Below are 22585 nucleotides of genomic sequence, written 5' to 3' on the forward strand. Positions count from 1 at the left end.
CGTTCCTGCTTCTGGGCCATTTCAACCACAATTAAACCAACCTCTAGCGATATTTCTGTTTCTGTGTTTACAGCTTTTGATAAATTAAATAACTCAAATAGATTCTCTGTACTTTGCAGTCCAGTCACGTTATTCCAACATTAAGGCTGTCTCTGTAGTTTAATGTGTACTACCGTCTGTCACTCATATGTGTGTGTGTGTGTGTGTGTGTCTTGTTTTGACTCACTTCACATGTTTTTTGCAGACAAAAACATGTCAAGCGTTTCTCCTTGAGCAGTCAAGCAAAAATTCACTGCATATCATGCATTTGGCATTTTTCAGGATTTATCTACTTTCACAGTAAATCATGATGTAGCAAAGTGACATATGTGTATGGTGTTTATATTGTGGTGCAGATGCTGATAATAATCCAGATTTTGTGGATTAAAACATGAACCTGTAGGGGTGAAATCTATCACGCTTAAAAAAAAGCGTGATAGATTAATACTTAAAAAAGTATTTACTGCCCACTTATATCTGAAATAATGGGGCTTTTATTTGTCTCTTGTGGTTGTAGAATAATGTCCAGATGTGTATGAATTGGTTTATAGTTTGGTGTGAATCCAAATCTGGTTAATCTAAAACAGGATTTTTTGTGTGTGTGTCTTTTTTTCATTCTCTAGTTTGAAACGCCTTTCATTTTGGTAAATGAAACCTCTTATGGAGGAATTACCTTCATAATAAGAGGGATTCCATCTTGTTCAGCTGAATGTCCAGGGGTACATGTGAGGAAGTCGTATTTCTCAAGTTCCATTCAGATTAAATCAGAACAGTGGAATCCTCAGGCGAAGACCGGTCGCTTGGCAAACTGTTTGATGCTTGAAATATTGTCTGTCATTCTTTTACCAAATGACAGATGAAACTGGTTTATAAAATTATATATTAATTATTAATTGTCATTTATTCCTTGTATCAACATCCAGTAGGGAAATCACTCATGGATCTACCAATCCACTCACGAGTAGAGAGATGATGAGCATGTGAAGCGCTGTCCTCGATGAGACAATATTTATCCTATTTTGGAATCGCCTGGAAACCATAAAACATAGAGTGTACTCTGTCCAAGAGCATGACTTCAGTCTCCTTAGAGAACTAACCCTTTATATTCAGGAAACACATGATATTTTCCCCTAGATGTGCAACCAATGAACAAACCCTATGTGTTCATTTCTAAAGTTAAATTCCATCTAAGACTTTTTTAATTTTTTTAGTGAGGTGAACAAACAGATTGACATCAGACTCTGTGGTCACACAGTAAACACAAGTCAAACTATCGCCCTCTTTTGCCCCCTCCCAGGCGCAGTGAACCAAAGTCTCGTCCTCACTCATGGCATTCGACAAAGCTCTCTGAGGGACAGTTGGAGGTGGAGCCGGGGCAGATGGACATCATGAGCAGCACCTGGCACCACAACTACCACCCCAGGTCAGTGTTTACGGAACATGAGACATGGTCTCCTGTTTGTTTCTTCAGGTCTTGCCTTTCTTACGTTCCCAACATTAAACACACAATTGCACATTTGTTATTGATGAATTATTCATTAGTTACTTAGAGTTTGTGGTCTTACTGTCTGCTTGGTGATTGGTGGAGAAGCATCAAACTGTTTTCATCATGTCTGATCATCACTGACACTGAGATGGATGATTTTGTTACAAATGGGATTAGGACCCAAGAGCAGGACACCAGTCGAGAAGTTTTCCTCCATGTTTTAATCAGGCAACGCAAAAAAACAGGAAACACAAGAAGACTCGAGAAATCTAAAACTGGACACAAGGGCATGAGTATAATGAAATCTGGCAAAGAACCAGGACAGAACCCGGCTTAAAAATCCTCAGGTTAAACTCACTGATCAAGTCCAGGTGAGGAGACAGGCAACAGGTGTGAAGATGAGGCTCAGCCCTCAAGTTTGGCTTCTCCTCCTGCCGAACCGTGACAGGACCCCTCCCTCAAGGGTCCAGGCCCAGGGTCAGGAACAGGTCCCAGTTCAGGCCCAGGGTCAGGAACTGGTTCAGGAACCAGCTCGGATCCAGGCGCAGGGCAGGCTAGCGTACGCGGCGCGGGGACAGGAACAGACTGGGGGGCGGACTCAGACTCAGGCTGTGGCACGGGCTCGGACTCAGGAACAGACTGGGGGCTCGGACTCAGGTACAGCCTGGGGGCTCGGACTCAGGAACAGACTGGGGGCTCGGACTCAGGAACAGGCTTGAAAGCCGAGGGTGAAACACAGACACACGTGTGTGTGTGTGTGTGTGTGTGTGTGTGTGTGTGTGTGTGTGTGTGTGTGTGTGTGTGTGTGTGTGTGTGTGTGTGTGTGTGCATGCAAATACTTGGTCTAAAAAAAATGGCTCATTATATGTCAACATGAAAGTGCCGCTGCCACCTACTGTAGTGGATGTATAACTTCATTTTGTTCTGTTGTCAAAGAAAAAAGGAAAAGGTACCCCCCACACCCCAGCACCTCATCACGCCCCTTTGAAGGGCGTGCCCGACTATTTGACAGTCACTGCTCTAAATCAATCTCATCTTTGTCTCCAGACCTGCGCCCCCCAGCGTGGTCATTCCTAAACCTTCTGTCTCCACTTCAGTTCCAGCATCTCCTTATCTGCTGCCTCCACCTCCACGTCCTCCCTGATCAGCAGAGCTTTCCCACTACCGACTCACAAACTCATCCATCATTCTTCTTACACACCTCATCACTGTCACTCTGTCACACATATCCTGCACCACCCTCACATACTTCTCTGCCACTCCCGACTTCCTCATACAATATTTCTGGACCAACCACTTTTTCACTCTTCTCCTACCTCAGAGCCGACTTTTCTAAACTTTCTGATTCACTCTCTCCACTTCTCTCCAAACTGCATTCACGCTCACATTTAAAGATCTTTCTCCACCTTCTTAAGATACTCTCCTGATTTTTCAGCACATTTCCATATTTGACTGTCATCAGCTTAACCTGCTGCTCATTCTTTGCCATGTCCCAACTTCATGTACAGCTAATGAGACACTCCTGGTTAGCCTTCGACACCTCTGTCTTTGCCTTACGCTGCATTGCCTTGTACACCTGTTTACTTTCTTTCTTGTCCCTGCCTCTGACAGTACTTCATGCCTAAATGTGTTTCTTTACGGCCTTTATTTATGTATTTAGACATATCCTTTATTTGTTTCCATGTCGTCATGTACTAGGGTTTAGGGGGCAGTCTCAGACCTATCATGAATAAAAATAATGAGATAATATTCTAACCCGTTTCAACATCTGACTCAACTGAAAACAATGCGCCATTGTAAGAAATGTGGAGATTTTTCTTTCTACTGACCATGAGATCATGTCAGGCTGTGACCCTCAATCCCTCAGGTAGCAGTACATAAAAAACAATGTGATTCTATTAAATCTGCCACATGGGCTCATGGAATCCTTAAGAAAACTTGTCGGTAACACAGTTCACTGCTGCATCTGTAATTACAAATTAAGACTCTATATCATAAACCGCAAGCCAGTTACTCCGCTTGGCTCGGTCTAATCTGAGATGGATTGACATGGAGTTCCCAGCAGTTCCAAAGCCATCGTCAGTGTTGGTGTGAGGTACCCATCGCATGTGATACTTTCACATCTATGAAGATAGTAATAATACAGTAATTTCCCTACAGGTATCATTAAAGGATTTATCATTATTATTATTATTATTATTGTTATTATTATTATTATTATTATTATTACTTGAAAGTACATGTAGGTTTCTTTCATCTTTCAAAATATTTGTTAAAACAAAACGATGAAGAAACGTTTTGATGTCTGTTGTCCCACTGTCTCGACCGAGCCACCATTAGAAAAGTATGGAGCATCATCACATTCCGAAATGTTTTTATTGTCAAGTATTCAAGGAATACGACATGGGGTCGTGGTGCTCCAATAAATCTGAGGACATTACATCACTGTTCCTCTGAAATAACAGTGATGGGAGAACAAGAAGTGACTTTGGGTGTTGGTTTGACGGGGCACTGACGTCTATGCCTGCATTAAGCTGCATTCCTATTGCACTCACCCTCACATCTAGGTCTCCCGTGACAACAACCCCCACCACCAATCACAGACGCAGGTTGACTCTGGTTAGTTAAACAGGGATCTGATGAAAACGTTTTATCTATTCATATGAAAAGAACAGTAGAAAACAATAGAAAGTCAAAGAGAGCTGGATGTCAGAACAAAGTCAGACTCAGAGAAGTTACTGACACAGAAAACCAGAAGCAGACAGATACAGACAGTGCTCTTCTCTACTGCAGTAATTGCATTTTGTTTGGTTGAGGGACTTGGTGGGTCAGACTGTTATACACACACACACATACACACACATTTCAATCAGAATGAGGTAACAGCGAATTTGACAAAAAAAACATTTAGCAAGCAGTGGATCGAACAAATAATCCCTTTTTCAGACTCAGATGAGGGTGCGAAAATGTTCAATTAACACGTTGGTTTCAAGTTTAGTAAATACTGTTTTACAGTAAAAGTCTCAACAGCAATGTCACAGGATTGGTTTAGTATGTTTTTGAAAATTAAATATAATGAATGGATAACTTATGAGAGCCTCTTCAAAGAAACAAACAATGTTTAAGATGTTTCATCCACAAAGATAAGAATCATGATTGTTTGACAGCCATCATGACTTTATTTACTGAAGGGAAGAACTGTCACATGTCCTCACCAACAGCAGAGGCAGTAATATCAACAGGTTTCCCCTCTTTATTTAGCTGATTTCTTTAAAAAAAAGGTCTAAATACCATGTAAATAGTTTTGTGTCAGTTAAACATGTTATTATGTCAAACTGATATCATAAACACAATAAAAAAAATGTCATCCTAAACATCCGCATGATAATACCAACATTTTATGCATTTGCATTGCATTTGCTTCAATCCTCTTTCTTTCAGGGCCTCCTCCACCGATCTGTCAGGTGGGTTTGACTCTTGTGCCTACCTGAGGAAGAGTCCTGACCAGTACAGCTCGAGAGGAAGCATGGAGAGCCTGGAACCCCCTCTGTCCTCCCAACATAACTCCGGAGCTCAGCACCATCCCCTGGGCCACCACTCCCATAGTGGATCCCACCCCACCTACTCTTCATGTCACCAGCTATCATCTTCCAGGTGCCAACAAACAAACACCTCACCAGAGGAAGAACAGAGTAGCTCCAGAATGGGTCTGATCCAGTTCAGTCCAAAGACTGGCATCAGGTGAAAACAGTTTAGATTGAGGGTCTCCAAACTTTGTCCTGTAAGGGCCACATAACTTTTCCTTTCTTTGATGGGGAGGCCAGGGTCAGTTTGTAATAGAAAAACTGAAGATCGCAGGGGTGCCGAAATGTAAGAATTTATTGTCTTCCAGAATCAAGCATTAATAACTTTTTTTTTTTGGGAGGGGGGTTAACATTTTATTGAATTTTTTTGATTTTCCAATAACATAAACAATACAGGCATGATTCCCAGTCTTCAGGAGATACGTCCACCGCATATCCCCCTCCCACTGTTTTTTAACTTTGATCAGAGGGTCACTTAACTTTTCCTGCAGCAGATGATATATTTTTGAAGTAATATTTTTAAATGGCGATGACCTGGTTAACAAAACTTCAACTGGGCTGCCTGAAGTATGAATCTGTGATATTCAGAGGTAGGTGAGAGAAGATATAGTAAATAACAGGAGCAGTCCTCATTTTAATAGAGTGTATTTTCCCCCAGAGTGAAAGATGGATTTTGGTCCATCCGTCAAAATCGGGTTTCATTTTCTGGAGAAATGGTTGAATATTGTCTTGAACCATATCTCTATAATCAGGTGTTATTTGAATTCCTAGGTATTTGATACCTTTCATGGGCCAGTGGAATTTCCAGTGATTGATGAATGTAGATGGGCAATATCCAGACATAGGCATAATCTCTGATTTATCTCAATTAGTCCCCAAACAGAAGACCGCATCCGGCCCATGAGACCACTTCTTACGAGAGCTCGTAAGAAGATCATCTTGCTCAGCAACTGGCATCAAAACTCTTTCAAAAAATGTTTCTTCAAACTTGGGTTTCCAGGTGTTAGCTGTCATAAACTCTATTGAAAACCAGTGATCCCCATGTGTACCAATGTACGCCCAAGGAACTAATACCTATAAGTACTACGAAAGTCTATGATGAACCAGATGAACCAATCACCACGTGTTGTACTCAGTTAAACTAGCCATATAATAGGGTGCCTTTAACTCTTGTAAATAAATCAATGCTATAATTTAAAAATTGTTCTTCTTTCATATTGCAGGTCTTCAAACAGCATCGACCACCTCCACAGCAAACGAGACTCTGCCTACTCTTCCTTCTCCACCAGCTCCAGCATCCCAGAGTACCTTGCCTCCACCCCTTTCAGCCCAGAGCGCTCCTATTCCTTGGAGACTGTCCCTCAGAGAGGAGGAAGTGGAGAAATGCATCAGGCTGACGTACGTTTCATCCGAACAGTTTACGACCCCCAACAGAGGGTCTCTCAGGAGCATGAGCTGAGCTCTACCTCAGCTGCTTTGCTGCGGAATGATTCCAGAAGTGAGGAAGGGGAAAGACTGGGCATGAACAGAGATCTGCAAGGTAAACGTTCTGTTTTAGGTACAGTATGGTTTTCAAATCATATAATTCTAATTTAATGTCATAATTGCTTCACAATTTTGTTTCCAATTGCAGTGGCAGGAGTCTGCTACCGGGCCAACAGTGGCAGCAGCAGCAATGGCAACAGACACAGTGCGGGTCCAATATGGGGCCCAGCAGCCAACTGCAGCTCCTATGAGAGTCTGAAGGGGGTTCCAGCACCACCCAGGCGCAGTGACAGCTATGTTGCCATCAGGAACCATGAGAGACCAAACTCCTGGTCTAGTCTGGAACACGGCCGGTCACTACGGTAAGTGCTGTTGGTACAAAACTATAATAAGGTACGATATAATAAAAATTGAACAATTTAAGTTTCAGTATGTCATAAGAGGGTTCAGTCTGGTATAGTAACATGCTGTGCAATGTAAAGTCTACTGTAGAGTTTGCTATTATTTTTGTAAACATTAGCCAGATAATGATGCGTGAGTTTCAAATGTTATGAAATACGATGTACCTGTGTAAATTGAAATGTCGCATGTAATCTAATTTTATCTGATTTTTCAGGTCATTGCAGAAAGGCTCCTGGCATCACTCCAGTGGCCCTGTCGCCTCAGGTACAAGTAAAACCAAACTAACATTTAAATTCTGCATGAAGAGTAAAGGTATAAAAAGAGCTTACTTAAAGTCCAAATATATATTCATACAGGAAAGGTGGGAAACTTCCATTCCAATTTCCTGACTGTGTTTAACTCAGTCTATAGAATGCATGAGGTCTACTGTTCAATTGCATCTGGTGATGGTTTGAGTCTGCCTATAGCCATCTGCTGTACGTCTTCCTCCCACTGTCTCCAAGGCATTTTTTTGTCCTCAAACATAAACAGAATACAACTATGTAATTTAGTGTTCAACAAAGTGTCCCTCAGCCCATATATAATCTAGTCTGATACCCTAGCATGGCTGTTATGGTGACAGAACACAAACTGCTGTCGTGTTCCTTCATTGATTAACACAGACATCTTTCCTGTCATTCCAGCTAAAGGCTCATATGGCCCTGAGGGTCAGCTCCACACAGTCATAGAGAAGAGCCCAGAGAGCAGCCCCACCACAAAACCTCGGCAAGGCGGAGGCTTTCCCCAACCCCCTTGCACTACCACACCCTCCTCCACCTCACCGGACTCCCCGTCACCCCAATCAGGCCAGTTCATTTTACCCACAGGAAAGTATCCTGTCCCGCAACCTGAGCCCCACTATGCACAGATACCCAGTGTCAGCCCCGGGCCAGGCTCCTCCAGAGTTTATCCTTCCTTTGCAAAGGAGAGCAGCCGACAGCAGCAGAGAGTGGAAGGAGCAACTGAAGGGCAGAGGGATACAAGACTGTCAGATACAGAAAATGTATACCAAAATAACACTTCCTCTTTCTCCAATTCCTCTTCAACATCTGCCTCTACAGAGTTCAGGACTCAAGCACACGAGACAGACAGGTAATGTGATGTTTCCACCAACAGATGAGCCTTGAGTATCGTCAGTCAGTACAAGTGGCCATAGAAATACTGTATTTGTAGTTAGTCTTGTTAACTCGTCTAGAATAAAATGGATGGATGGACACACCTGACGTTTAGTTTTATTCCTTATGTCCTTTGCCCGTCGAGTTGAACTAGCATACTTAAATCACTCTCCTTTTTCAATAGACCTCAGCAAGAAGATTCTGACTTCTCCAGATCCCAGAAAACTGTTAGAAGGGTATCAGAAGGCAAGACAACGGAGCAAAGACCCCTAAACCGCCAGGGACCACATGGCCAGAACTTCCAAGGGTCTCATATAGATTCAAACCACGAATCTTACAGCAAAGTTCTCCAGGAACAGGACCAGAAATGCCATTATCCTCACATGCAGACAAACCCCAGAGTCATGGCTCCACCCTCACAAGAGTGGAAGAATAATGGCATACCTCTACAATCCAGGGGAGACAGGAGCAGGTACACTAGTAGCTCTTGGTTAATGTCATTGTCAAAGTTAAAATACTTCAAGTAACATGTTTTCCATCAGGAGAATGATTGAAGTCACCCATTTAGGCCTTTTGAGTCTTAAAACTGTGGATTTAACCCTAACCTGGCATTGTCTTGTCTTTAACAAGTCAGAACCTTTCAACGTCCTACCAATACAATTCAGGATATTTTAACGTGATGTTAAGAAGGCTCTCGGAATTGTGGCACATTTCGTCTAGGTGATGTAAACAGCTAGATACGATTTGACATTAACATTAATTGCCATTCTCCCTTCAGCTCAATGGACCACAGCAACAATCATTCAGAGCTAGCGGTATCCTCCAGGCTCAACCAGTCACCTGTTCACCCTCAAGCTCCATCCACCTCAACCTCTCAGCATTCTAGTCATTTCATTGAGTCACCAGCTCTGAACCAGCAGTGGGATCACAGAGAGCAAGATAAAGAGAGAGATCATCCATTGACCCGTCTGGAAAATGCCCTTGCCGAGGTTCAAAGTTGTGCCAGTCCTGACAGTGTTTTCTCTGCCAGTAGCCATGGTGACAGTAGCCTAGGTAATGGACCGACCCGCAGCCTGTCTGTTTTGGAGAAGGTCAATCGCTTTGAGCGTCGGGAACGTACCGGAATGCAGCGCAGTTACAGCATCACCAGCAGTCACAACAAAGTCAACCATCTGAGGGTAACTCAGAACTTCAGCATATTTTCTGTAAATGGCGAAATGGAGAAGGGTTTCAAAGCACATAATTAAATATAGATATAAATATGAAAGAGATTTATGTCCTTTAAATCTTTATTTTGACCTCTGAGATCAATCTTGCCCTTTTTTAACCTGCCAGTGATGCCACATCTTTTTTTCATGTTTTATGATTTTGAATCAGATGCCTGAGAAGGTTCAGGGCATTGCCTGTGGAGCAGAGGATCTCAGAAATATGCTTGAGCGAAGCACCAAAATCCAAAGGACTCTGAGTTACAGAGGAGGCAGCGGTGACCACCTGAAACACAGGTAGATACATAAATGTTTTATACTGTCCTATCTACCATCTAAGTCTACTAATTTATTACTAATTTATTAGTAACCGCTTTTACTTTTACTTTGTTACCCAGCAGCAAAAATATATTGAGTCTTTACTCCGTGCATCACAGCATTTCAGTCAATGGCGGACCTTCCAGATTTCCTTTACTCAAACTAAACATTCATGCATGAATTATGGACTAATTGTAACACATGAATTGTAGTTGAAATATAGCCAGTGATGCATGATGTGCAATTCAGCGGACATGCGATTTATCATATTTCTCCCAATATAAAATCAATACTAGGAAAATTTAGCAAGTTCCACTACTCTTTAGATGCTATTATTTTTCTTAAATGTAAGGATCTCTTTTAGAGACAGTTTGAACATAAAACCATGAGCAACTTAGTGGGTCCAGTTGTCTGTCGGCCATCTTGTTTTCACTTTTTTCCCTTAGTTTTACTTATTGCCGTTGGGTTTCAGTGTATGTGATAATGTAATCCTGTCCAAACTAGTGGCCAATATGCAGCCATGCCATAAAAACCCATGCATTTATAAGGAAACAGCTCTCCAATAGCTGTACACTTTGGTGACCTCTGTGCATAAAGGTTTTAAAAAGGCAGTAAAATTTCTTTGCGTGGTTCAGGACCCCAGCAGATCCCAGTTCAGCTCTACAGAGGAGCCGCAGTATCTACCACCTGAAAGAATCCATGAAGCCTGACAGCCATGAAGATTTGCCTTGGAAACAGGACATTCAAGCCATAATGGGCTCCATGCAGGACACATTCAACAGGAGAGAGTCCTCCAGGTTAGAGTCTTTCCACAACAATTCGGAATATTTCCGATAGGTCAGAATATTCCAAAATCCAATTCTTCCACAACATAGACTCTTCCAGGAAGTCATTGTTTTCCCTTCTTCAGTGAGTCTATAAGCTCTCAACAGGTCAGAGTTCTCTATAAGGTCAGAGTGTTCCAGAAGACTTTGATTTTTCAAAAAGTCATAGGCCTTCCCCAACAAGTCATTGTTGCAACAGGTCTTCTTCAGTTCAGTCGTCCATCAGGTCACAGTTTTCCATCAGTTCGGAAAATTTTCACCAGGTGAAAGTCTTCCACAGGTCAGTGTCTTCTATCTGGTCAGAGTCTTCCATCAGATCAGAGTCTTTTGACCTGCTCAGAGTCCTACAGCCGAAAACAACCACTGTATCTCTAATCACTGCAGAGCTGTGAGGGTCACATTTTAACCTGAAAACAATCCTGATGAATAGACAACATAAATCTGGAAGTTGAAGAGTTTATCCAATGGTGCTCTTGTTCATGCAGAGTTGGACCCCTGCATGAATGACTTAACTTTAAGTATGGTATTGATAACTTCAGTATCATTTTGAAACAAATTCTGGAGGTGACTGGCTTCGATGGTAAGAGCATTGTCCACTTGTTCAAGCCCCAGCCTACATGCCCACGTGTCCTTGAGCAAGATTTTAAACCACAACTTGGTCCCCAAGCACTGTAAGGGCTGCCCACTGCTGCTCCAGGATGGGCCAAATGCAGAGACCAAATTTCTCTGAAGGAACTTCCCAACAGATCAATAAAGTAAAGAAAACCAGTTGTTGAGGATGGTTGGGCTCATTACTCATCTTCAATACACAGCCAAAACTCAAGTTATGTGAATTGCATATTTTTTATGGGAAAATACTTTATTTTTTTCCTTTTAATTACTCGCAGTGTATCATATAGTATTTAGCAACTTTTTATACAACTAAAACCGTGTTTTTGGTGCTACAGGGAGGAACCAATACTGCTATCATCTCAAAAGTGAACAGCAAACAACCCTACTCTGAGCCATTTGACATTGGAATGCTTTTCTTCTAATCAGTTCTTACAGGGACACCTTGAAAGATGCTCAGTCTAAAGTCCTGCGGTCTACTTCCTTCCGAAGGAAAGACCTCGACTCTTCAATCAGCCCTTTGCTTCCTGCAGTTCCATCTTCCATCTCCTCCTCCAGCAGCCAACAGTCTCCACTCGTCCCAGCCAAACATCACCCCACGGAGAAAAAAGGTCCCAAAACTATGCCCAAGCCACAGGGAATTGTCATCACACCACAGTCACCACCTCCAGTAACTTCCCCCCACACCCCAAAGGAGCGGCATGTAATCAGCCCAGATGTACGAGGCCCAAGTCCACCGACCCTCCCCAGTATCCCACCAGTTGGACCTCCTACTCTGACACGGATCTGCGGCCGTAAGCGTCTTGGGGCGGACCAGAAGAAGCGTTCATACTCTGAGCCAGAAAACCTGAATGAGGTTGGGTTGACCGATGCTGAAACACCTACTCTCTTCAGACGAGGAGGTAAATAAAGCTTTGTTAAGGTGAAGAACTCCCCCTGGGCTTTTACTGACATCTGCCACAAGAATTAAAAAAGAATAATTGGGTAAATTTTGGGAAAGTCACAATGCAGTGGTCATTTGTAAGATTAGCTTCATGTTAAACCGAAAAAGGTATTTTACAGTACATAGTCATAATATTAACATGCTTATAGTTTTGCTATTAGAATTTCACTTTGACTAATGATATTGAAAACGTTAAAAACTTTCACAACTTTATGTTAACATAAATGGTACCATTTATGTCTTTTTAAAAGACATAAATGGTAACTTTTTCATCACACCAAGAAGTGCACATCTAGAGGAATGTTGAGGCTAACTGCTGTCTTTACCCTGAATTCAGAAACCAGTGTGGCGGACCGAAGGAAGATGTTTGAGCTTGCGGCTAGTGGTGTCACAGACAGATCTCTACAGAACGCCACATCCAGGCCTGACTTACGGCAGCTTCAGCACAACGCTCTAGCTGAGTATGTGGAGAGGAAGAAAGGTTTGAAAAAAGATGAGGAAGGACTGAGGAATGGATCAAGACCTCGCAGTGCTTATCTATACCCTGGAACCAGGAACAATACAGGTGAGTGCAGGAGGAAGGAATGGAGATAGATGGATAAATGATAGGTAATAGTTAAGTGGGTGGCTTTAGTATCAGTAATGGGTGTAACAGACAAACTAATCGTATCCTTCTGTCTTCAATTTTTTGTTACTTCCCCTTCGTCCCTCTCTTACCCTTTCTCTTTGTCCATCCGTTAGTCTCCTACTCTCACTCAGATACCATCAGCCTCTCATCCACCTCCAGCCTCCTCTCCCCTCAGGATTCTGAGGTAGATCGGAGCTTGTCCTCCGGAGAGAGGCGCCATTCCTCCACCCTCACTCCTGGAGCTGATCTACGGAGCATCCAGTCCAACCTTTTCTACCCTGGCAGGGTGACGACTCCAAGACTTCCAGTCCACTCAGAACTGAGGTGCGCTAAACCAGACACCGCTTTTTATCTGCGGAAGCAGCGGAGCACTGACACCACATATCATTTATGGCTTTGTGTCACATTTCTTGACAACTTCAAATTGGACTTGATTCAAACATTCATATTTGCCATATTTTGCAGTGAGCCATATTTTAAGTTGTACTATAAATTCAAAGAATTACATCATCATGAGGCCTTTATAAGTCTTCTTCCGGTTTCTACCCCCAGTGCTCCTTCCGGGCCCCCTCGTGAGCTCCAGACTCAGGTCCCCCAGGATGTTTCCACTCAACCAGGTCCCAGCAGACAGAATCAGCACTCCAGCAAAGACACCAATCAGCCTTCTGCCGAGCCTCAATGCAACCTGGGACTGTCCAATCAGCTTCACGGGGCTCTGAGGAGAGTACATTCAGGTGTGAAGTCATGTTCTACTGAGGATCTCCTGAGGAAACCAGAAGAGACACAAACAACTCCCCACCACCACCGCTCCCGCTCCTCCCCCACAAAAGAGATGCTGAGTCAGGTAACACCTCATTCCATCTGGAGCTCACCTTTCAGTCCCAACATAAACCACAGCAGAGTGTGTTGGTAAAAAAATAAACCTTCAATGCAGTGGATCTTAGACTGGAATAAATGTACATTCCCCTTTGGAATCAGCAAAAAAAAATATTTTGTACAAATCAAAGACTGATTTTATTAGTTATGAACTGAAAATATATAAAACATGCGCTTTAAACATTGAAAGACAACAGGTCACCAATTATTGTGAATTAACATTAAAAATGATCTTTGCGCATTTCCATGTCTTGACATACGAAGTGTACTTATTAACTACTACACTTACTTATCATGAGTTAATTTTTTATACTTGTAACCATATTTCCTTAGTTTGCAATTACAGTGGTCCCTGGCTATGACGCAGTTCACCTTTCGTAGATTTTTTTAGTGCAATTGGTGTGCTTGTTTTTCTTCTTTACAGTGCATTGTGTTCCATGTCCTGTGTGTTTAAACAAGACAGAAAAGTATTAAAATATTAATGAGTGTCTGAGAAAAGTGTATAAAGTGTGTAGTGATGAGTTTTACATCCTTAAAAAAGCTATCCATCCACCCATATTCATCTGCTAATTCGTAATTTGGTCGCGGGGCAGCAGCTTCACCAGGGAGCCCCAAACTTCCCTTTCCCCGGCCACATCCACCAGCTCTGACTGGGGGATCCCAAGGCGTTCCCTGGCCAGAGTTGAGATATAATTCCTCCACCTGGTCTTGCGTCTGCCCCGAGGGTTCCTCCCAGCTGGACATGTCAGTAGCATCTACCTAGGAAGGAGCCCTGGAGGCATCCATACCAGATGCCCAAACCACCTCCACTGACTCCTTTCGCTGCGAAGGAGCAGCAGCTCTACCCTGAGCCCCTCGCAAATAGCAGTGTTTCTCACCCTATCTCTAAGGGAGACACCAGCTATCCATCTGAGAAAGCCCATTTCCGCCGCTTGTATCCGCAAATCTCGGTCTTTCGGTCATGACATCACTCATGACCATAGGTGAGGGTAGGAACGAAGATTGAACGGTAGATGGAGAGCTTTGCCTCTCAGCTTAGCTCCCTCTTTGTTGCAACATTGCAGTAAAGGAACTGCAATACTGCTCCTGCTGCCCCAATTCTCCTTCCAATCTCATGCCCTCTTGTTCCTTCACTCGTGACCAAGATCCATCTTGGTCACTTGGGGAAGGACCTCAATTCCCTGCTGCTTCACACTCGGCTGCAAACCGGACCAGTGAGTGGTACAGGTCACAGGCCAATGATGTAAACGGGACCACATCATCTACAAAAAGCAGTGATGCAATTCTTATCCCATCAAACTGTAAACCCTCCTCACCGCAACCTGGCTCGACTTCCTGTCCATAAAAATCACAAACAGAATTGGTGACAAAGCGCAGCCCTGGCAAAGGCCAACAGCCGCTTTGAACAAGTCCGCTTTACTGCCGAGAACTCAAGCACAACTCTCACTTTACAGGGATTGGATGGCCTTGATGAGTGCCCCCCTCATCACATATACCTTCTCCAAGTTCACAAAACACATATAGACTACATACACCCAAGCCCCCTCCAGGATCCCTGCAAGAGTAAAAAGCTGGTCTGTTGTTCCACGACCTACATTGTTCCTCCTCAATCTGAGGTTTGATAATTGGCCAGACACTCTTTTCCAGCACCTTGGAGAATTTTTTTCCTGAGAGACCGAGGAGTGTGATGCCCCTGTAATTGGTACACACCCTCTGGTCCCCCTTTTTAAAAAGAGGAACTTCCACCCCAGTCTGCCACTCTTTCGGCATTTCTACGCTATGTTAAAGAGGCATGTCATCCATGACAGCCCCTCAACACCCAGAGCTTTCAGCATGTCCAGGCCAATCTCATCAATACTCGGGGCTTTGCCACCGTGAAGTTGTTTAACTACCTCAATGACTTTGCTCCTAGAGATTGACTTGAATCCCCCATCATCCTCCAGCTCTTCCTCTGCAACAGAGGACGGGTCAGTTGGGGTAGTTGGATGTTGGAGTTCCTCAAAGTGTTCCTTCCACCCACCAAAACCTCCTCAGTGGAGGTCAACAGTGTTCCATTCCTACTGTATACAGCTTGCATCGTTCTCCGTTTTCCCCCTCCTGAGGTGGGGAACAACTTTTGTGCTGTCCGAAAGTCCTTCTCCATGGCCTCTCCAAACTCCTCCCACACCCTCTGTTTTGCCTCCATCACAGCCAAGGCTGCAGTCCTTTTGGCCTGTCTGTACCTTGCAACTGCTTCAGGAGTCCCCAGGGACAATATATCCCTGAAGGCCTCCTTCTTCAGTCGGACGGCTTCCCTGCTTCTTCGGGCAGACCCGGCCACCAGGCTCTTGCTGATGAGCCCTTCATCCAGGCCTGGCTCCAGACGTGGACCCTGGGCTTACTCCGGGCAGGGTCTTGTGTTTCCTTCCTCTATTTCTCATGGGGTCTTCTGAACTATTCTTTGTCTGGCCCTTCAACTTAAGACCTACCAGGAGTACAAGACTCCCAACTGGATAGCTCTCCGGATCCTTAGTGTACACAAACCTTTCCACCACGATAAGGCGATGTTCCTCGGAGAAGTAAAACATCTATAATAAGTGTAATAAATAGAGCTGACTGCTTTGCAGATTTCGCCCATTGCTGGTTATTTTTAGATTAACGAGGGACCGCTGTAGAAGCCAAAACCACCCAAAGGCAATATTATCCAGTCTCCCTGAAATAGATCTCTTTTATTGAGCTGCGGAATTGTCATACCTATGAAAGCCTCACACAGCAGACCAGTAATCTACAGAGTAAAGTGTTGATTTTAGAAAGTTCACTTTACACGACTGATTTTTTTCTTGTAATAAATGAGTCTGTAGCTAACTCCTAGGAGACATGCCTGGACAGCTCAAACCAGTGATTCATTTGATCCGTGACGACAGTTCATCCTTTCTTAAAGACTAGTAATTAGCTCTTTTTTGCTTCTTGACATCTTCAGTTGCATCAAATTTAGGTGAGAATCCAGATTAAAGAATAGATAAAGGATTATTTTTAGAACTTTCCTTAACCCTCTAAATTTTTTCAGCATTGTTCAATCTTGGTGGGCGTGTGCATTCTGCTGGGTACCATTCTAGCAATTTCTCAATTTTTTTACATCACTTTGGATCTGAATTAAAAATGTCAACAGTGTGGCTGGTTGGTTAACAAATGCTACATTCATAGCATTCATGTCATTGCCATTTATTTCATGACATTTGTCCCTGAGTCACACAGGAAATACCCAGAATCCTCACAGTTTCCTGTGAGGTGCCAGAGAGCCGGAGACAGTAGTTGGGCGCTGTCCGATGTGGATGATGGCAAAGATAACATACACACGTATACATGCATCATACACACATCTACATAGTTCTTAAAGGAATGCAGTGAGGATGAATTAGTCTTTTATCTCCATCAGTGATCAGCCTATCATACATAAACATCATTACAGCTCAGTCAGTCAGATTTAAACAAAGGATGGTGTGTGGGATCAGGATGTTGGAACTGGAGTTCTAGAACCACGGACCCTGCAAGCTCCTGATTGATGTTATACTGTTTTCAGTCCATCTGAGGTGCTCTGTAACAAAATGCTAAGAGTCGTTCATTGAAGGCTTCAGCAGACATGTTAACCTTTATGTGAGGAGTTCAAGAATCGGTAGACCGCAGACCACTATGTTCATCACTAGTGTGTGACAGGACATGTAATCGCTGATCACACGTGTCTGTATTCATTTGTTGAAATATCCTAGAGACACACAAAATAAAACGCTCAGTGGTTATCGCTAGAGACTAACACCCAAATCCCCTCATAAAGATGTCCAGAGTACACAAGCCAGACGGCTTCTACCCGTCAGCCCTTTTTTCAGCGTTGTTGATGTTGCAAATGAAATTAAGGTGGTAAAGTCTGTTGTAATAACATGACCGGGGGAAAAAAAAGAGTAGCAACCCTCTTTGATGAGTGGGAACAGATATACTCTAAGTAGGTCTCAAAATCTGAATGAAGGCTTACAGTACTGTGAGGACAGATGAAAACGCACTACCTCTCTTCAAACTGTTACACAGACCCTAACGGAGAAAACTGTTTAAAATTATAGTAAAAGCTGATTTCTGAGTGTTGGTGTTACATTAAATTACACTTCTTCCCTTCACTTAATTTTTTTTGATATCCTTGGGACATTTGGACCTGATTAATCATAATTTATTTTAAGCCTGTCGTTTTGTGATTGGTAGAATTATTTACTGTGGATTGTGTCATTATTTTGTGTCATTATATGATCCCCAGCTGGCAGATGATGGTTTAAAGTATTTAAAGTAGTATTATGCGACATGAGTAATCCCAATAGGATTGCCTATTTAGACCGCAGTGATTGTATCTCCTATAAAAACACTAAAATATTTAACTTTGTATTTCAGGACCTGTCTCCAGATAAAATCAGGATGCTCGGTGTATTCGTCTCTGAACCTGGGAGCCGCTCTCCAACTGGGGACAGGTATCTCACATCAGCGTTTTGATAATGTGATCACATGACCAACCTGCCAATGGTTTAAATACCAGATCTTTTTTTTTTCTTGTGGGTCCCCAGTGCCTTTAATCTTTTCTTATCAGATCATTTCTCATTCCTGTCAGCAGTACAGCAACACAGATTCATCCTGTGTTCATTTACACTAAACCAAATGACAGGGGTTAGGATTAGGATTAGGGTCAGGGTTAAGATCAGTGTTAGGGTTAATGTGAGGGTTATGTTTAGGGTGAGGGTCCAGGTTAGGTTTATGTTCGGGGTTAGGGTTAGGATTAGGTCAGCACTTCTCACATAGTGGGGCGCGTGGTGCGATGCCAGGGGGGGCCGCGTGTGACCCTGGGGAACATGCTTTTTTTGCCATACTAGAATTAAGTGTAACTGCACATCCACATCAGAGTGTGCTGTGCGCAGGGAGTAGTAGCTCTCCGGTGCCGGGTTTGGTGATATGAAATGCAGTAAACAAAGAGTCAAAATGAAAATCTTTTTAACAGGGACGAAAAGAAAGGCGGGGCGCGACGAATACAATAAGACAGAAGCAGGTCCCCCGAAGGCTAAGACGAATATCATGCTTCAAACCTCACTTTGAATAGCTGTGCACTGCCTAAACGAACTCATTGCAGCCATTAATCCTGATTTATTAATCCTGATTTATTAATCCTGACTTCCTTATTTTGATTTTAAAAAAAGAAAGAAAAAATCAGCACAAATTGCTTTATTCATTTTTGTTTTGTAGGCTAAGGTGTTTTATATATTGTGCTCCTCAGTTAATGTTGCCGAACTGAGTTTGAATTTGTTTTTCATTGGTTTTAATTTTATTTTTCAGTAACAAATGTTGCAAATAACAAATACGTTGGTCAAAAATGCTAACAGTTTAAACAAGGTTTTTTTGTTTTAAAATAGTTAAAATAAAATTATTCTTTGTTATAAATTTTACTTTATTTATTTTTCATCTTTTTTGCTTCTTTAAGGTTAATAAGGATACAATGTTATGCAGTGGTCTACTTGTAACAATTTTATAGACAATTGATATTATTTATAGTTGCTGCAGAAAGTGGGGGGAGGGAGTGAAAATTGTTTTATTCTTGCTGGGGGGGGCGTAACAGAAACTAATTGAGAATCACTGGATTAGGGTTAGAGCCAAGGTTAAGGTCAGGGTCAGGTTTAGGATCAATGTCAGGTTAGAGCTAGGGTCAGGGCTATAGGATTAGGGTCAGGGTTAGTGTTACAGTTAGAGTTAGGGTTATGGTTATGGTTATGGTCAAGGCTAGGGTTAGGGTTAGAGTTACAGTTACGGTTACGGTTAGGGTTCTGCTCAGACACTAATGGCTCTAGGTGGACCTTGGGAGGAGGACCTTGTGCTCTCTTGAAAATTTTGTTAGTAAACTTTTGAAACAATGTTCTAGAGTGCAATACTTTGAATATACCACTGTACTACCATCATGTAAACCGGTTAAATTAGGCCCTACCACTTCGTATGTCTATTACAGTCTTTTTCATGTATTTTCGACAAAACTCAACAACAACAAAAAAAACAAAACTTCAGACTATACAAAAGTGTTTTTGGTTATGGGGATAATATACACAGTAGATGTTTCCTTGTGATCACAGAACTTTTTTTTTGTTACTACAGTCATCAGTATAGGGTTCTGTTATTGCCACTGCTGCGTCAGAAGGGGAACATCAATGATACCCTATTAATGTTTCTGCAAAAAAACAAAAGACCAGAGGGTCAATAAAGGGGCGACAGCCTCAGCTTGAACAGGCTGTGGAAAAGGAGTTTCAGTTAAAACATAGGATATAAAACAACCTGTGAAAGCTGGACTTCAGGACAGACATAATGAAGATATCACATGAGACACCAACAGAGAAACCTTTTTCTGAGGGGCGGTTCATGTCAAAACTCATTTACAGTAACATATCAGACCACTGTTTGATTCTTGTTGGAGAACTGAAGGATCATGGGAATTCAGAAGTATTTTATCCCTCTTCCATAATAGGCTGTGTTTGTATGTGCATGCTTTAGGCTCTTGGCTATTTTAAAACCAGCTGTAGCCTTATGAGTCCATGTGCCCTGCTGCTGGCACCAGAGAGGGAAAGCCAGAGAGATAGATGGAGGAATGACAGGTAGTCAGGAATGAGACTGGAAGAAGAGAGTGAAAAGAGAAGGTGGAAGAGTAAGAAAAGAGAAGGGGAAGGATTCAAACGATAGATGAAAAGAGATGGATATGAAAATGAGAAAAGGGCAGAAAAGAAAGAGTGAAGGCAGAACAGTGGAGGGAAAGAGAGAAAAAAGGAAGTGAGAGGGAAGGAGAACAGAGTGGATGTCAAAAGGAGAACAAGAACTGAAAGGGAACAAAGTAGAAATTGAAGCAGCGCTGCAAAAGGAATTATGTGAAGGAGTAGTGAAAGATCTGTAAGAAGGTGATTTGACGAGGTAGATGAAGGCAAGGATGATGTTTTGAAAAGACGAGGTGAAGAGGGGAAGCACAGAGAGAGGAAGATGTAAAAGAGTATGTATGGAAATGAAAGAGGGAGGGTAAAACAAGAGGGATGGTACTAGAGGATGAGATGAGATAAGAAGAGGTGAAAAGAAAAACAATTGTGAGGCAGTAGAGCAGAACATGTGAGTTGTTGTGAAAGGAGAAGAAATTAAGGATGTCAAAGGAATAAATAACAGAGGAAATAACAAGGGAAAAGAAATGCATGAGGAAGAAGGAAAAGGAAGATGATGAAGTAGAGAACTGGTGATTAAGAACTTCATTTTAATTTTCACAGATTGGGTTCTTTGTTTTTTTTGTTCATCAACATATTTGAAATTAAAATCTGGACAGGTTTAGAACAGAGTCTTTGGTATGAAAGGAGAAGAGGAGGAACAGAGGAGGTCTGGCAGCTGAAGTGAGGTGAGCAGGAGGACGAGGGAGGCAAGAAAGGAAACTGAGGAGTCTAGGTTTTAGATAACAGGAAGACAAGGAGAAGGAGTTCAGAAGAGTTAATGGGAGGAGGAATGAAGGGGAGAATGTACAGGCGGGATGAACTGAGGAATTTAAGGAAGCGGAGAAAACTCCCTGGCACAGAGTCAGAAAAATAAACAAAATACCAACTCCGGTCCTCAAGGTTTTATGAACTTAAAACTTAAATATGTTTGCTCTAAGAATGTGGAGGTCAGAGGTCCTGTCAGGAACCCTATTTGTGCTTACACAGACCTGAATCGAATCAGGAACATGATGAATTATAGATGAATTAAATTATTCACCAGTTAGAGATGAGCAATCAGATGACCAATTCTGCAATGCAATCTCTCTTCTGAAGAAACATTTACAGGCACGCAGGTATAAAGTATAAAATTAGATTAGATTCATATTACATCACCTGATTGTTAGTTACATTGCTATATATGTAATCTATTACCACAAAAGTTACATATTAGTATTCTATCTGGCTGTATAATATTCTTTTGTTGTTCTATTATTTTGTTTAACTTTTTTGACTACAGGTTCTATAATATGTTCTAATATGTTCTATAATATATTACCATATTTGTGACCCATCCTGACGCATCCAAGATCAAAAATAAACATTAAAACTATGTGAATATCTGTCAGCTGACATGTTCCTCCCTTTCTTGATTCCTTGTTTTATCTGTCTGTCTGTCAGACCTGCAGACATCCAGGCGTCAGAGGGTCTCGTTCATCTTCAACACTCCCAGAAAGGTCTGAACGCCATCCAACCAGCAGGACCTTCCCAAGGTGACCAATAACAAGTGAAAAAAGAACAAGTTGTTCACTAAACCACGTAGATATCAAACACACAGCCTTATCTCTGCACCTCTGAGGAAACACGAGAACTCATTAACCCTTCAACCAACAAAACATTTTTCCGTGCCTGACTCATGATCAGCTGTAGATGGAGGGAGCAACTAGTCCAGGATAAAAATTAAAAATAAACGAGTGAGAACTTGTGTGCTTTTTCAAGAATGTACTGCCAAGGAAAAACTGAAAAAAGATTAAATCTGTAAGTGATTCAGAACGATGAGGTTAAAAATAACAGCTATTTTGGGGAATAATATTAAGTGATTTCGAAAGAAAACATTCTTTTCAACAGTTTAGCTCGTTGACAAAAGGAAGCTTAAAGGAGCAGTTCAACCAGAAATGACAATTCATGGTCTATATCTGCCTATTACTGGTATCTATTATTGGTATCCATTATCGACACAGCTCCACACCGAGTGACGATTGGGTGATGCTCCCTAGTCCACCAAACATTTCTAAAAACTCAAAGTCAAATTCAGCTTTATTGTCAAGTGTACCATATATGCACGACATACAGCACAGATGAAATTGCAGTCCTCTCTGACCCACGACAGAAAGACAGGCAGTACAACAGGCAGTGCAACACAGGCAGAACAACACAGGCAGAACAACACAGGCAGTACAACACAGGCAGTATAACACAGGCAGCACAACAGGCAGTATAACACAGACATTACATCCAACAGTACGGCACAAAGTAGGGCTT

At 42.3% G+C, this 22585-nt stretch overlaps 1 protein-coding gene across 6 annotated transcripts in view; it reads left to right on the forward strand.

Moving 5' to 3' along the window:
* shroom3 (shroom family member 3) overlaps positions 1-22585 on the forward strand; it is a 62608-nt gene that overhangs the window by 30181 nt on the left and 9842 nt on the right. For 5 of the 6 annotated variants that reach the window (XM_068334094.1, XM_068334096.1, XM_068334098.1 and 2 more), the window contains 16 exons: positions 1337-1462; positions 4967-5179; positions 6333-6649; positions 6743-6956; positions 7211-7260; positions 7680-8127; positions 8335-8622; positions 8929-9328; positions 9528-9652; positions 10309-10470; positions 11536-12008; positions 12387-12614; positions 12791-13001; positions 13230-13521; positions 17964-18040; positions 21725-21816. In XM_068334094.1, coding sequence (XP_068190195.1) covers positions 1337-1462; positions 4967-5179; positions 6333-6649; positions 6743-6956; positions 7211-7260; positions 7680-8127; positions 8335-8622; positions 8929-9328; positions 9528-9652; positions 10309-10470; positions 11536-12008; positions 12387-12614; positions 12791-13001; positions 13230-13521; positions 17964-18040; positions 21725-21816 — 3716 coding nt within the window. The remainder of the gene's footprint in view (positions 1-1336; positions 1463-4966; positions 5180-6332; positions 6650-6742; positions 6957-7210; positions 7261-7679; positions 8128-8334; positions 8623-8928; positions 9329-9527; positions 9653-10308; positions 10471-11535; positions 12009-12386; positions 12615-12790; positions 13002-13229; positions 13522-17963; positions 18041-21724; positions 21817-22585) is intronic. The other variant, XM_068334095.1, reaches the window with a different exon arrangement.

This window comes from Antennarius striatus, chromosome 15 (genome assembly GCF_040054535.1).
Source record: "Antennarius striatus isolate MH-2024 chromosome 15, ASM4005453v1, whole genome shotgun sequence".
Classification (NCBI taxonomy): Eukaryota; Metazoa; Chordata; class Actinopteri; order Lophiiformes; family Antennariidae; genus Antennarius; species Antennarius striatus.